The 16,026-nt window shown below is 38.2% G+C and overlaps 1 protein-coding gene across 5 annotated transcripts in view; it reads right to left on the reverse strand.

Moving 5' to 3' along the window:
* WDHD1 (WD repeat and HMG-box DNA binding protein 1) overlaps positions 1–16,026 on the reverse strand; it is a 62,833-nt gene that overhangs the window by 45,655 nt on the left and 1,152 nt on the right. For 2 of the 5 annotated variants that reach the window (XM_036265617.1, XM_036265607.1), the window contains exons 3-6: positions 6,362–6,473; positions 1,788–1,939; positions 471–582; positions 228–278 (exon numbers count right to left, since the gene is read on the reverse strand). In XM_036265617.1, the coding sequence (XP_036121510.1) occupies positions 228–278; positions 471–582; positions 1,788–1,939; positions 6,362–6,473 (427 nt within the window). Of the gene's footprint in view, positions 1–227; positions 279–470; positions 583–1,787; positions 1,940–4,928; positions 5,063–6,361; positions 6,474–10,373; positions 10,470–13,641; positions 13,661–16,026 lie in introns of those variants that run through there. The other 3 variants (XM_036265645.1, XM_036265635.1, XM_036265624.1) reach the window with 3 other exon arrangements.

Here is a 16,026-nt window from a genome sequence, read left to right on the forward strand (position 1 = left end):
AATATAAATCTATCTTTCCCTGTGATTAAGTACAAAAACAATTAGTCTTTAACATACTTAATTTTGCACTAATTATGGAATTTGATCATAAAAAGTTTCTAATGCTACTCAAAAGAAACAAACTATAAAGAAAAATAATTATTAATTTGACCAAATAATACAATATATAACACTCAATATGTTACAGAAATGGGAAAAAAGTTTTAAATTCAAGTTGATGAGTTTACCTGATCTGAAATCTGCCACACTCTCACAGATCCGTCACAACTAGCTGATGCCTGCAGGAATAAAACAATTTAGTTCTCTATAGTTACAACCATAATACTATACAGTACTATATGGTAACTGGTTCAATTAATAAATAACTCCCCAAATGCCTTTTATCTATTGTGGGAAAGTTCCTGTTAACTATCTTACAATTTTCAACACAATCAAGAAAAATGCAAAAAGAGAGGGAGGAAAATTATTACCAGAAAGATGTCCTTTGGATCAAAGGAAAGACTCAAAACAGGGGCTTCATGTCCTCGAAATGTTTTCTGTTGGCTGCAATCCATAACATCTACAACTTTAACTAGAAAGTCACTATAAACAAGAGGAGAAATGTACATGAACAAAAGCCAATACAAAAGATTCTCCTAAAAGCATGACTCAAATATTTCAAAACCACAAGAATGCCATAATTTCTTTAAAGCAACTTGTGAAACCTGACAGCCAAATTTAACAACTGACCTTTTAGTTTTGGTCTGAAAAGATACTAGAAATACAAGTCAAGATTTCCCATTATGTTAAAATACAAGTACCTAAGTGGCTTCTATAATTAAAATTTAAGCTTCTATTATTTGCTAATATAATTACAGTCACAACCATTTTTTTTTTTTTTTTTTATCCTCACCTGAGGACATTTTTCTATTTTTTGTTCAGGTAGAGTGGGAGGGGGAGAGAGGAAGAGAGAGAGAAACATCGATGTGAAAGGGACACATCGAGTGGCTGCCACCCGCACGACCAACCAGGGCCGGGGACAAACTGCAACCGAGGTACATGCCCTTAGCGGGAACCGAACCCGGGTCTCTCGGGACCGCAGGCCGACGCTCTAACCGCTGAGCCAAACCAGCCATGGCAGTCACAACCATTTTTAAAAGGACTATACCTTTCATTCTACCTCAGCATCTCATCAATTACATATTTTTCCTATAACAAATAAATATCAAGGTAAACCAGAAAAATTCTGACTACACAGGCCTGGTTCTACCTGAAATAATTTTTTAAATTTTGTATCAAACTGTCATCTTTCTACAATATTTTTTATCATTTACTAAATAGACTGTCTGCAAAGCAACATTCATATCTCAAATCACAAAAAGCATAAGACTGTCCTCAAAAATTTTTACTAGTTTAAAAGACTTTAATATAGTCCTGGCCAGTTTGGCTCAGAGGGTAGAGCATCAGCCCACAGACCAGAGAGACCCAGGTTCGGTTCCCGCTAATGGCACGTACCTCGGTTGCAGTTTGTCCCCAGCCTCGGTTGGGGTTGTGTGGGTGGCAACCAGTCAATGTGTCTCTCTCACATTGATGTTTCTCTCTCTCTCTCCCTCCCTCTTTCCCTCCCATTCTATCTAAAGATAAATGCAAAAATGTCCTTGGGTGAGGATTAAAAGAAAAAAAAAAAGACTTTAATATAAAAATTAAGTAAACAAACAAAAAGACTCCTGAAAATGTTACTCTGAAAGCTATAAATGAGGCCATTCTGTTCTAACATTATTTCTTATTCTGATATCAAAGAGCCTTACCCAGATCCAGCAGCGATTTTTGTACCATCTCTATTAAAGACCACATGGTTTGCATTTGTGGTGAAGCGAGTCAATATACCATCTGGAACTCCTTCAGGAAATGTATGGACTTGAATAGTATTGTTAGATACTGCAGTGACCAATTTTCCACACTAAAAGAAAAATAAAGGTAGGAAATATCAGCAAGACAAATCTAAATTGACTGAGAGTCTCTTCACAGTTAAAAATCCTTAAAAAAAAAACACTTATAAATGTAAGTTTTCTCATCTCGAGAAAAAAATGATCAATGTACAACTTTCCTGAAATGTATTATTAGCAAGAAAAATTTATTTGCTACCTTTAAAAAACTTAATTCCCCCTTCACCAGCCAAACATTTAGCCTCTGATTTTTCTTTTACACCTGGTTAAGAAAAATATTTAATTAGTATTTTTATGGATTTCCAAGTGTCATAAAAATAAAGACAGCCCTGGCCAGTTTGACTCAGCGGTTAGAGCGTCGGCCTGCGGTCCAGAGAGACCCGGGTTCGGTTCCCGCTAAGGGCATGTACCTCGGTTGCAGTTTGTCCCCGGCCCTGGTTGGTCGTGCGGGTGGCAGCCACTCGATGTATCCCTTCACGTCGATGTTTCTCTCTCTCTCTCTCTCCCTTCCTCTCTCTCCCTCCCACTCTATCTGTACAAAAAATGGAAAAAAATATCCTCGAGTGAGGATAAAAAAAATAAAATAAAATAAAGACAAAGGAGAGCTTTTCAGAGAAAACACGGCTAGTCTCAGTGAGGGACTAGCACATTAAAAGACATGGCCACAATGGCCACACTACAGTTTCCATAACAAAATCATTACATCACATGTTTTTCTGGAATAGATAAAATCTAAATGCAGAATCCACAGCACCTTCTTATAAACATTAAATAAACAGAAAGTTTTGGGCTCTGAAAATGATCAGCATATACCATTGCTTTGCTTTTCTTTCTTTTCGTTAATCCTCACTTGGGATATTTTTCCACTGATTTTTAGATAGAGAGGAAGGGAAGGAGGGAGGGAGGGAGAGAAACATCGATGTGAGAGACACACATTGATCGGTTGCCTCCCTCACAACCCTGATATATGCATGTCTACAGGAATTTTGCAACTTGGCTGTGCTTTTCTTGCAGACAGATTTCTTAGTAGAATACTAAGAATCCTTAGTGCTAATAAAAAATTTTGGTAATTCTTTAGTAACATGTTAACTAGCTCTCTATTAATATTAAAGTATATAACTAACTACTCATTCACCTGAAAGACCTGAATAGAGAACTGAAGTCATTTTCCAACAAAACTACTGGGAAACCAAATCATTATCAGTACTTTATCAACTGGTAATAGTTTTAAAAAGAAAAATTATTCAAAGGATCAGGGATCTGGTTAGGATCTGGTCAGACCACTCTTCTCCCTGGTGAGTTGGGAGGAACGGAACACAGCACAGGGTGACCTGAGCTTTAGCTCGTGTTCCTTACTATGTCATTTGATCTTCCTCTGAGTTTTGGTTTCCCCCAGAATAAAATGGAGATAATTTCACATACCTCTCCATATCTTTGTTAAAAGGCCCTGATACTATAAAATATTATGCAAGCGTTAAGTTATTACTACCCACAAACGTTGATTCATCCAGTTTCACTAGTTTGGAGGGTGAGATTTTTCTCCACTTTGTTCTCAAATAAAGCATCTAACTATACTTTCCTATATGACTGAATCCAAAAACAAAAGGTATGTGTTTATTAGCAATTATATTTTAAATGAAATACACTGTAAAATTGCCAACTATGCATGGCTATTTGGTAATGTCACTTCAATGAAGTCCCATAAACTCCATTCCTAAACCCAAAGAAAATACTTTAGCACTGACTATGGTACTTATAGTGGGGCTGAACAATGGCCCCCAAAGGGCATGTCTAAGTCCTTAGCCCAGGTACCTATGAATGACCTTATTTGGAAATAGGATCTTTACAGATGTAATAAGTTGAAGATTGGCATCCTTTTAAGAAAAAAGAGAGAGAGATTTGAGACACAAAGACATGGCAAAGAAGGCAATGTGTACATTCTGATATGTAATACCAGTTTATTCTAAAAAAATGTTCAGTAACTGTGTATAATACTGTGAAATACAGAAAACATATATTGATCTCTGCCCCCCCCTTCTGGAATGGAGCTCCTAAAACCCTTGAAATTGTCTATTTTTTTAAAATATATTTTTATTGATTTCTCTTAGGGAGAGAGATAGAAACATCAATGTGAGAGAGAAACATCGATCAGCTGCCTCCTGCATGCCTCCTACTAGGGATCGAGCCCACAATCCGGGCATGTACCCTGACCAGGAATGGACCCAGGATCTTTTAGTCCATGGGACAACGCTCTCTCCACTGAGCCACACCAGCCAGAAAACCCTTGTAATTTTCTTTTCTTTTTTTTTTTTTTATCCTCACCTGAGGATATTTTTCCATTTTTTTGTACAGATAGAGTGGGAGGGAGAGAGAGGAAGGAGAGAGAGAGAGAGAGAAACATCGACGTGAAGGGACACATCGAGTGGCTGCCACCCGCACGACCAACCAGGGCCGGGGACAAACTGCAACCGAAGTACGTGCCCTTAGCAGGAACCGAACCCGGGTCTCTCTGGACCGCAGGCCGACGCTCTAACCGCTGAACCAAACTGGCCAGGGCAAATTTTCTTAGTGGTAAGAACACTAGTAACATCTTTTGTTCTAGTATTTGGTCTTTTTGACCCTAGTTTCTAACAGAGTTCCTAAATTCCTTGGTATTTCCTGGGTAAGAGGAGTGTCTTTTGTTTTAATGAGGGACTCTTCCTGGGCTCCTGGACAGCTTCAAGATAGTGGGCTGGTCACCAGAAAGAGAAAGCCATGGTTGGAAGCTTGGAACATTCAGCCCCACCTGCCACCCTCAGGGAAGGAGAAAGGAGCTAGAAATGGAGTTAATAATCAATTGTGCCCTTGGGATTGATAAAGCCTCCATAAAAATCCCAATAGTACAAGGTTTGAGGACCTTCCAGGTTAGTGAACACATCCATGTACTGGGAGGCTGGTGCACCCCAAGTCTATGGGGACAAAAGCTCCTGCATATGGGACCCTCCCAGACATTGCCCTATATACCTCTTTATCTGGCTGTTCATCTGTATCCTTTATCATATCCCTTATTATATCATAAACTGATAAACGTGTTTCCCTGAGTTCTGTGAGCTGCTGTAGCAAATGACAGAATCCAGGAGGTGGACAGTCATGGGAGCCTGCAATTTATAGCCAAGTTGAACAGAAGTTGTGGGTAACCTGGGGACCTACTGCTTGTGATTGCTATCTAAAGTGGGGGACAGTTTCGTGTGACTGAGCCCTTAACCTGTGGGGTCTGCACTAACTTAGGTTAGTGTCAGATTTAAATTGAATTATAGGACACCCTGCTGGTGTTTCAGAGAATTGCCTGCTGTGCGAAAAAATCAGCACATTTGGTGTCAGAAGCGTTGTGAGTACAGTAACAGTGTGAGAGTTAAAAAAAAAACCCACACATATAAGAGTGTTTTTCCTTTACAAATACTTCTCCAAGTCCTCGCTATTACTGGGATAACAGTATTTTTCATCCTTGCCAATCTTATAGGGAAAAAAATCCAACTGTTTAATTTGTACTTCTTTGCTTGTGAAATTTAGCTTGAATGTAATGTATGTTGGTCATTTATACTTCTGGTTATTTTTTTTCTTCTGTGAATGTATTTTCCATTATATATGACCATTTAAAAAAGAATATCTAAAATACCTAAAGACCATCTCATCTACCTAAATTAGCCTGAATTTTTTTTTTTCAATCCTCACCTGAGGATATTTTTCCATTTATTTTCAGACAGGGAGGGAGGGAGAGGAAGAGGGGCAAGGGGAGAAACATCGATGCGAGAGACACACTGACTGGCTGCAACCTGCACGATCCTGACCAGGGCTGGGGACCAAACCGCAACCGAGGTATGTGTTCTTGACCAGAATCGAACCCACGACTCTTTGGTCCACAGGCTGACATTCCAACCACTGAGCAAAATCTGCCAGGGCTAGCCTGAATTTTTAAAAATATGAATTCTATGAAAAGCTTTTTTTCTACCCAAATATAATACACCCAACTTAAAAATCTTCACAAATAAAAAATTTAGTGGGTTTTAGATTCTTGGTTTGCAAAATCCTTTTGAAAACATGTCCTCATTCTCCAAATAACCTACAATTAAAAACATGAAAATGCTACTGAGTTGTGCCACGTGGGATAGGGGGGGCATTTAAATATCTTTCTTTAAAAAAGATGTATTTTCTTGTATATACTTTAATTGGTTCACCATTACTATCCATTAATCATCTTTAATAAATCATTGAGATTTTACCTATAAAAATTTTGGGCAAGTTATGATATTATTATATATTTTTAAATATTACTTAGTAAGAGAAATCAACAGAAAGGTATATCTATATTCAAATCTCAAAAAATAATTTTTATCCAAGCATAAAACGATCACATGGCAGTACAATTTCACATCGGTTGCTGCAATTGTTTTTTATACCTTCAAAGCACATGAATATGCCTTTTCTCCAACATTAATGGACTTAGGATCATCATCATCCAAGTCTTCCCAAATCCTCACATCACCATCACTTCCACAAGTCACCATACAACTGTGAAGGAAACACACTCATTAAAACGTCACTCTGTTTCCAGGCCTATTTTTTTGGAATGCTATTCAAGTTTTTTAAAATAAAATCAAGGTCTTAGATGTTTTCTCATTTTATAGTTATAAGCCTCAGCTAACCTCCTATGCTGTCATAAGTTTTTTTTTTAATGTTTTTATTGATTTTTTTTAGAGAGAGAGGGAGAGAGAGAAACATCGGTGTGAGAGAGAAACATTAATCAGCTGCCTCCTGCACATCCCCCATCGGAGATTGAGCCCACAACTGGGGCATGTGCCCTGACTGGGAGTCAAACCGGGACTTCTTAGTCCATAGTACGACACTCAATCCACTGAGCCACACCAGCTTGGCCATAAGTCTTTATTTGTAATAACGTAAAAAAGATGAATGTGTAATCTCTGTAACAGCAGGGACCAGGTCTCCCTTGCTCACCATTGTGTCTCTAGCACAAAGCAGTCTCTGTCATATAGACACTTTGATGTTTGTTGAATGAATAAATAAATGGATATAAGAGCTCAATTATCCAAGGCTGATTATGCAAATGGTACCTACAGCTCTCAAATCTTATTCTCACATTATCTTTCAAGTGCTTTTATTCATCCATTATGTGTCCTATACAGAAATATAAAAATAACATGAAAAATGGCAAAGAGGAGCCATAAAAAGAACTGTGGATGTTCAGAAGAAGATTAATTCCCACTTAGAAAATTAGAAGGGTGGTATTTACACTGGGAAGTCAAAGGATAAGTAGAATATGCTGACACTGGTGAAAAGGCAGTTTATAACAGACAAAACACATGAACCAAATTATGAAGTAATTAAAGCTTAGGGGAGTTTAACTAGAGCAGACAGTCCAGGAAATTGAGGAAAAAAATGTAGATTGGGATAATTCTAGTTAGGATAACCTTAATGCCAGAGTGAGGAGCTTGACTCCTCTCCATAGGAAATACACAGGAGGACCACAAGTATCAGTTTGCCCAGGACATTCCTGTTTTATACATCCAGCCGGTTTAGCATTTATCCTCAATGAGTATTAGTTGCATCAAAATTGGTTGAGGTGGGTTTGACAGACCTCTTATTTGCACTTCCAGCTTCTGTCAAACATGAGTCCTTAGGGAAAGTGATTTCTTTCAGTATGCAGTGGGGATGGGAGAAGTATTTCACGTTGCCATCCCTATCAAATATTTGGTCTCTGAACCATAGGAGATATAAAAAGTTGTAGATGCCAGTTGGTGGGACCAGTGGGAAATAATAGTGAAATAGAGTGGAATTAATGAAAAATATATACAAGAAATAGTTAAGTAGTCCTTTGAAGAGCTTTTAGTATAGTCTGAACATTCTTTCTATAGTGAAACTTTTGTCATTTATTATAGAAATAAAACTACTTATTAATTTTTTTTTCTAATCCTTACCCGAGGATATTTTTATATTTATCTTCAGACAGAGTAGGAGAGGGGGAGAGAGAGAAAGAGAAACATCAATGCGAGAGAGACACATCAACTGGTTGCCACCTGCACAACCCCAACTGGGGCTGGGGACTAACTGCAACCAAGGTATGTGCCCTTGGCCGGAATCAAATCCGGGACCTCCTTGGTCCGCAGGTCAAAGCTCTAACCACTGTGCCAAATCGGCCAGGGCTACTTATTAATTTTATTATTGGCTATGCTTTTTTTTATCCTCACCTGAGGACACTTTTTTTTTTTTTTTCTGCATTTATCTTCAGATAGAGCAGGAGAGACAGAGGGAAGAAGAAAGAGAAACATCGATGTGAGAGAGACACGTAGACCGGCCACCACCCACACAACCCCAACTGGGGCTGAGGACAAACTGCAACCAAGGTATGTGTGCTTAGTGGGAACCAAACCTAGGTCTCTCTGGTCCACGGGCCGATGCTCTAACCACTGAGCAAAAGCAGCCAGGGCTATTGGCTATGCTTTTGAAATTTTGCAAAAACAAAAAACTTTCAGTAGCAATGAAATGAAGAAAAATACATCAAGTACACGTTTAATAAAAAATTAAATACTAGCCCTGGCCGGTTTGGCTCAGCGGTTACAGCGTCTGCCTGTGGTCCAGAGAGTCCTAGGTTCGGTTCCTGCTAAGGGCATGTACCTCGTTTGCAGTTTGTCCCCGGCCCTGCTTGGGTCGTGTGGGTGGCAGCCACTCGATGTGTCCCTTTCACATCGATGTTTCTCTTTCCCTCCCACTCTATCTGAACAAAAAATGGAAAAATGTTCTCGAGTGAAGATAAAAAAAAAAAAATTAAATACTAAATATCTGCTTCTCAAGCACTTAATAATAAAAGTGTAACTTAAACAAAATCTTAGTTGACATTTACCAAGGGGGCTATATTGACACCACCAACCACAGGCAAGTCAGAAGATAAACAACTCCTGAAGAAACATCAGCATCTACTGCATAAGTCCATAGTTATCTTGAGACTGCCTGAAAACCATGCTTCTGCAGCTGCCCAGTGAATTTGCATATTGTCAATCATGACTTTGCTGACCAATAGAACTTTCTGATGATGGAAATGGTTTATATCTGGCTACTGAACAATTGAAATGTGGCTAGTGGGACTGAGGAAATGAATTTTTTATTTAGCTAATTTAAATAAAAATAGCTACAAGTGGCTAATAACTACGCATTGGACAGTGGAGCATTAAAACAAATGACAGTTATTCTAAATTAATTTTGTCATTTTTCATTCTAAGTTCTCTAATGAAGTATGAAAAGTGAAATGATAGCTTGTTAATGTGTTGTTTCCATCAGTAACAGAGCTTTTCAAACAGTTAAATGATACTGGTTTTATATTTATGTCATCAGAATTTTGAAACAGAAAGTGAGTCAGATTAATCCTAATAATAGTTTAGTTTCCCTTCAGTTCACAGAAACAAACTACAGCTTCTGTAAATTCATTCTGTTGAAAGTGAAACACCTGACATTATTGGAAATTCTATCTAACTTCATTTGAAAAGTTCAATGCTAAAGATAAAATTCTCAGTGTTTACAGTAACAATATACATTCTCATAGAGCACAACACCATTGTAAAAACAATGTTCTTCCTAATCTATAAAACACAAATGTACTTGAAACTGGAATTATCATTCACAATTATGCCCAAATAAGCTGTGATAATATACCAATCAAAACAGAAACCATACTTGTCAAATTTTTAGATTTTATTTATACCCAGAATAAATAAAAATTTTTTAACAAATTGATATTAAATATACAAAAATACTTCAACATTGCATTTGCTTTCTCTGCCACCTATCATCAATTATAGCGTTAAGCCCTGGCTAATGTGGCTCAGTTGACTGAGCATCATCCTGTGCACAGAAAGGTCGCCAGTTCAATTCCCAGTCGAGGCACATACCCAGGTTTCAGGTTTGATTCCCCAGTCAGGGTGCTTTCAGGAAGCAACTGATCACTCTCTCTTTCTCTATCTCTTTCCCCCCTCTAAAAAAAAAAAAAAAAAAATCAATAAACATATCCTCAGTGAGGATTAAAAGAAACAAAATAATTTTTTTAAATTATATCTTTACTATATTTAAGCCTTTGAAGTGACTTTATAAAAACCTGTCACATATGGTATTATTATTATTATTATTATCATCATTATTGGAAATAGTCCTTTAAATCATTGTTGCATTTTGTTTCTATCTCTCTCTCTCTCCCCCTTCCTATCTCTCTCTAATATCAATTTTTTTAAAAAAAGAAAAAACAAAAAACAAAATCCGAAATCTTTAATCAAAGCATTCAACTTAAGCCTATAGTGCAATGCAATTAATGAAAACAAAACTATGTACAGGAAGACACTGAAATTTATCCCTACAAAAGCAAATAAGAATTGAACAAATTAAAAGCTGAAACACTGAATGACTTACTTTTGAAATTCTGTAATTGCACTTTGGAATATGTTGACTTGTGGGAAGAATCTTTTGATGGAACACCTCCTCTTTTTAATAGTACAAATTTATGTTCTATGCCAGAATAAAATGAAATTAAGTAGGCTTAAAATTTGTGAAACAGTCAAAGGAATCATAAATAGAGACAACTTACTTGATGAATTTTGTCTTAAAAATACTCAAAATCTTATTATTGAAAAAGGCTACTTTGAACGCAAGTAAAAAGCCAGAACCTAAAAAAATACTGAAGTTGAAATATTTATACATTTCGATTTTTTAAAAATTTGTTTTTAATTGAGACTCTTGCCCTAGCCAGTGTGGCTCAGTTGGCAGGGTGCTGTCCCTTACACTGAAAGGTTGCCGTTTCGATGCCCAGCAGGGCACATGCCGGGTTTCAGGCTTGATCCCTGGTAGAGGATGTGCAGGAGGCAGCTGATCAATGTTTCACTGTCACATCAATGTTTCTCTCTCTCTTGCTCACTCCTTCTCCCTTCTTCTCTCTCTAAAAATCAGTTTTAAAAAATTGAGACTCTTCCATTTAGTAGAATTGTTCTGAACTTACTAGGTATGTGAGAACCTAAACAGAGTATTTCTTTTTTGAAAAATACTGTGATATAAAGAAAAGAATTAAGTGAAGGTCTCACTTCAAATTTATTAACCATAAAATGCAATTCTGAAGATAACTGCAGCCAATTTTTTAAGAACAATAAAAATAAGATCATATTGAAAAAAAAATATGTTTTTCAAAAAAATATCAGCAATACCATGTTGGAGCAGGCTAAAACACTGATTAAAAGACATGAATATATACAAAGAATGATTATGTTAGCGTTTAGATTATACATTTAGATTATCAATGTAAAAATATTTTTTTTTAATGTTTAATGTCACAAATGTTTTTTAGAAAAAAATTTTTGAAGTAGTTTTTAAACAAATGTTATAGACCTACCAAAAATAGTTTTTGAAGAAAAATGTTACAGAACAAATCAGAATAATTTGCCAATCAATAAATAATTCAAAATAATATCACTTTAATAGTAATTCTCTTAAAATCCTTCTCCCCATTCTCAAAGGTGTTCTAGTTTAGATGATAAACTATGTTTCTGAGCATCAGAACTAATTTTATTAATACCTTTATCTTTAGTACATAACTACAAAAAGCCAATGATTACAAAGGCATTTCTCACCATCTGGATTCTTTATCCTCAGTAAGCAATGTTCTTCCCCTATCAGACCATCCCTCCCTAACCCTTCCACTGGGCCTCATGAGATTCATGGTTAAGGCACCAGCAAAATTTCTATTATCATCAGTTCTTTTTCTGAACATTCCTCTAAGGATACTGCTTCCTCTTAAGCCCTCTTAAGTGGTGGCTGATTTCTTTTCTATATCTCTCTGGGGCCTAGAGGCGGGCCTTCCTTATATTTCATTCTTTACCACTTGCATTCTATTGCCACAACTTTTCTTTATTTTTATTTTTTTTATCCTCACCCGAGGACATTTTTCCATTTTTTGTTCAGATAGAGCGGGAGGGAGAGAGAGGAAGAGAGAGAGAGAGAAACATCGATGTGAAAGGACACATCAAGTGGCTACCACCCGCACGACCAACCAGGGCCAGGGACAAACTGCAACCGAGGTACGTGCCCTTAGCGGGAACCGAACCTGGGTCTCTCTGTACCGCAGGCCGACGCTCCAACCGCTGAGTCAAACCAGCCAGGGCGCCACAACTTTTCTTTAAAAATAAAAAATAAAAACCTTAGAACTGCCATCAGACCACCTATAGGTTCTTTTTATCCTCACCCAAAGACATTTTTTCATTTACAGATAGAGCGGGAGGGAGAGAGAGAGAGAAACATCAACATGAGAGACACATCAAGTGGTTGCCACCCACACGACACCGATCTCAACCGGGGCCGGGGACAAACCAAGGTACTTGCCCTTAGTGGGAACCGAAGCTGGGACTCCCTGGTCCACAGGTCAACGCTCTAACCGCTGACCCAAATCAGCCAGGGCAACCTATAGGTTCTTAAAGAGAAATCCCCCTTGTTCCCTAAGAAATTTTTAGCACAAGGCTCATTGTTATTTTCTAATAACACTATTCCCATCATAGTTCTTAAGTATTTTCAATCACCATATGGGTGAAACCTTCTGATAGTGGATCTTGTCCTCTACCCATCTCAGACTCCCATAGTCACAGCCTAGATTTTGTCTTTACCAATGCAGCTGCTCCATAATCTAAACTTCAATCATTCTAATCACTTCTCTTTTCACCTGACACCCTTATTACATTAGGATCTACAATCTATTGAAACTACCTTTTCACTGTCTCTCCTTTCAAGTTCTCACATCCCTCCTAGATGGGCTTAGATTCCACAGTCTGTTACTAAAATCACTCCTCTGCATCACCTTCAAATCCCCTGGACCTCTCTGACTTTGTCATACTTACCAGGCGAAAACCCAACCCTGGTTAAATCCAACTCTCTGCCTATTAATAAATTTGCACTTGAAGACCTAAATATCGCTGAAAAAACAAACACATATTAACCGGGTTTTATGTCTCACTTTAAATTCATGATCATTAACCTGAAGTAGGCCTTCAGGGAATCCAACTATATTCCCTGGTTCATTAATTTTCCATCTCTTCTATTTATCTCATATCTACTCCTCTTTTTTCAAACCTCCACCTCCTCCCCACTTTCAACTAATGACTTTACATCCTATTCACTGAGAAAACAGAAGCAAACTATAGAAATTGTCCACATGTTCTCCCCATCCCTTCTAAACGTTCCTTCCCTCCACATATGAATTTAACTGTGCTCTTCCTACGTTTGGCCAATCTCTCCCTCTTGTGTATGATATACTAGCCCCTCACACCTAATCAGGACATCACCCCAGCAATGCTCCCCCTTTCTCTATAAAATCAACGTATCCCTCTCTATTGGGTCATCTCCACTTCATATATATGCTATAATCTTTCTCACCTTAAAATAAAAATCTTGCCCTGGCCAATTTGGGTCAGCGGTTAGAGTTGTTGGCCCACGGACCAATGAGTCGCAGGTTCGATTCCAGTCAAGGGCACGTACCTCAGTAGCAGTTTGCCCCTGGCCCTAGTCAGGTCATGCGGGAGGGAACCAGTTGATGTGTCTCTCTGTCTCTCTCCTTCCCTCCAACTCTTTCTGAAGATAAATGGAAAAGTGTCCTCTGGTAAGGATTAAAAAAATAATAGTAATAAAAAAGTTAAAATCTTACCTGACCAACTACCCTTATTCTTTGAGTGTCATACTCACTAACTCCAATTCTTCCCTTTCCATTCTCTTGAATCCACGGCAACAAGGTTTTCATTGATTTTAAAGAAAGAGAAGAGGGGGCAGAGACACTGATTTTGTTGTTCCACTTACTTATGCATTCATTAATTGCTTCTTCTATGTGCTCTGACCAGAGATCAAACTCACAACCTTGGCATATAAGGATGATGCTCTACCCAACTGAGCAACCTGTCCAGAGCAAGGTTTTCATTCTTACCAATCCATAAAAAAAGCTCACGATCCTCTATGTCCTCCACATCACTAAAGCAAATGGTGAATTCTCAGTCCTCAATCTAATGCAGCAGCAGTATTTGACATCGTTTAGTCCCTCCTCAAAATTCATACTTCATTTTGACTTCCAGACATCATTCTTACATCTTGGTTTTCTACTTTCCTAGCTACTCCTTGTTAATTTGCTTAACTAGATCCTCTTGTCTAACTTGATCTCCAAATATTTTGAATTGTTCCAGGGCTTAGGCCCTGAATCTTTTTTTTTAACTACATTCACTCCCTCACTAGGTTATTTCTTCTGAGTTCAGAGTGTTAAATATCATCTCTATACTGACAACGTCCACATTTAGATTTCCAACCAAGACTGCAATCCTGAATGCCAGGAGGTATCAGTTAAATATGTAGATTTCTATCTCTAGTTCGCATTTCTTCTGAGCTCTAGATCCATTTATCCAGCTGTCTACTTCTCTAGTTGAATATCTCAAAAGAAATTCTACACTGATTCATATCCAAAAGCAAACTCATAATCTCCACCCCCATTCTACTCTGAAATATGCTCCTCTTTTTAAACATATATGAATGGCACTATCTCTTCTCCAAAAGTTACATCCAGAATCACAGATAGAATATCCTAGACACCTCCCTCTCTGTCATCCTTAATATCTGATCCATCCTGTTGATTTTATCTTTTAAATATTTCCTGAATATGTCCTCTTTTTTTTTCTTTTTTTATCCTCATCCGAAAACATTTTTCCATTTTTTGTACAGACAGAGTGGGAGGGAGAGAGTGGAAGAGAGAGAGAGGGAAACATCGATGTGAAAGGGACACATTGAGTGGCTGCCATCCGCACGACCAACCAGGGCCGGGGACAAACTGCAACCGAGGTACATGCCCTTAGCAGGAACTGAACCCGGGTCTCTCTGGACCGCAGGCGGACGCTCTAACCGCTGAGCAAAACCGGCCAGGGCTGTCCTCTTTTCAATATACATATATGTCTACTCTAGTCTGAGCTTCTGTCGCTTGAACCAGACTAACAGATACCTTCCAATAGTTTCTCTGCATCCACTCCTACTCCTTTTCCTCCATGCATATTCTCAAAAACAAGAGTCTGATCATATTTCCTTTCTGCTTCAAATCTTTAATACCTTCCTACTACTTTTATTGTAAAATAAAGATTCCTTAATAAAGTCCAAAAGGCTTTGGATAGGATGTCCACTGCCTAACTTAATTTATCCCGTGTAAACCTCTGCATCACTAGCTTTCTTTCAGTATGACAGTCCCTACTCCCACTGGGCCTCTCCACATGGTGTTCCCTCTTCCTTGAATGCCAGCACCACCACCCCACTGCTACCACTTATCTCTTTATACTTTTTTGCTGTTGTTGTTAATTCTCACCCAACCATATTTTTTCCACTGATTTTTAGAAAAAGTAGAAGGGAGGGAGAGAGGGGGAGAGAGAAAAATCGATATGAGAGTGACACATCAATCAGCTGCCTCCTGCACATGCCTGGAGCCCTGACCCCCGACCCCCGACCAGGGCCAGGAATAAAGCCTGTAACCCAGATACATGCCCTTGACGGGGAATTGAACCCGAGAACTTTCGGTGCTCCAGACGATACATGCTCTAACCACTGACCCACATCAGCCAGGGCTGATACTTCTTAATGACTATTCAAGTCTTCAGATTTCATCTCAAGAAACACTTCCTCATGGCCGTGGCCAGGTAGCTCAGTTGGTTGGAGCATCATCCTGACACACGAAGGTTGCAGGTTCAATCCCCTGGGCACATATAAGTATCAGTCAATGAATACATAAATAAGTGTAACAACAAATTGATGTTTCTCTCTCTCAAAAATCAATTAAAATAAATAAATAAATAAAAATACTTCCTCAGAGAAGCCTTCCCTGCCTCTTCAAACTAGATCAAATCAACTTCCCCTCATTTAGGCTTATCGCTGCATATGTAATTTAATATTTCTAAGTGTACATTTATTTTATGTGATTAATGTGTAGTCAATGTCAATCTGACAAGACCTTAAAGTCAATGAAGGAAAAGATTGTCCTTTGTTTACACTATTGTATCTCTAGCCCTCAGTG

This window comes from Molossus molossus, unplaced genomic scaffold (genome assembly GCF_014108415.1).
Source record: "Molossus molossus isolate mMolMol1 unplaced genomic scaffold, mMolMol1.p scaffold_m16_p_1, whole genome shotgun sequence".
In the NCBI taxonomy this organism is placed as follows: domain Eukaryota; kingdom Metazoa; phylum Chordata; class Mammalia; order Chiroptera; family Molossidae; genus Molossus; species Molossus molossus.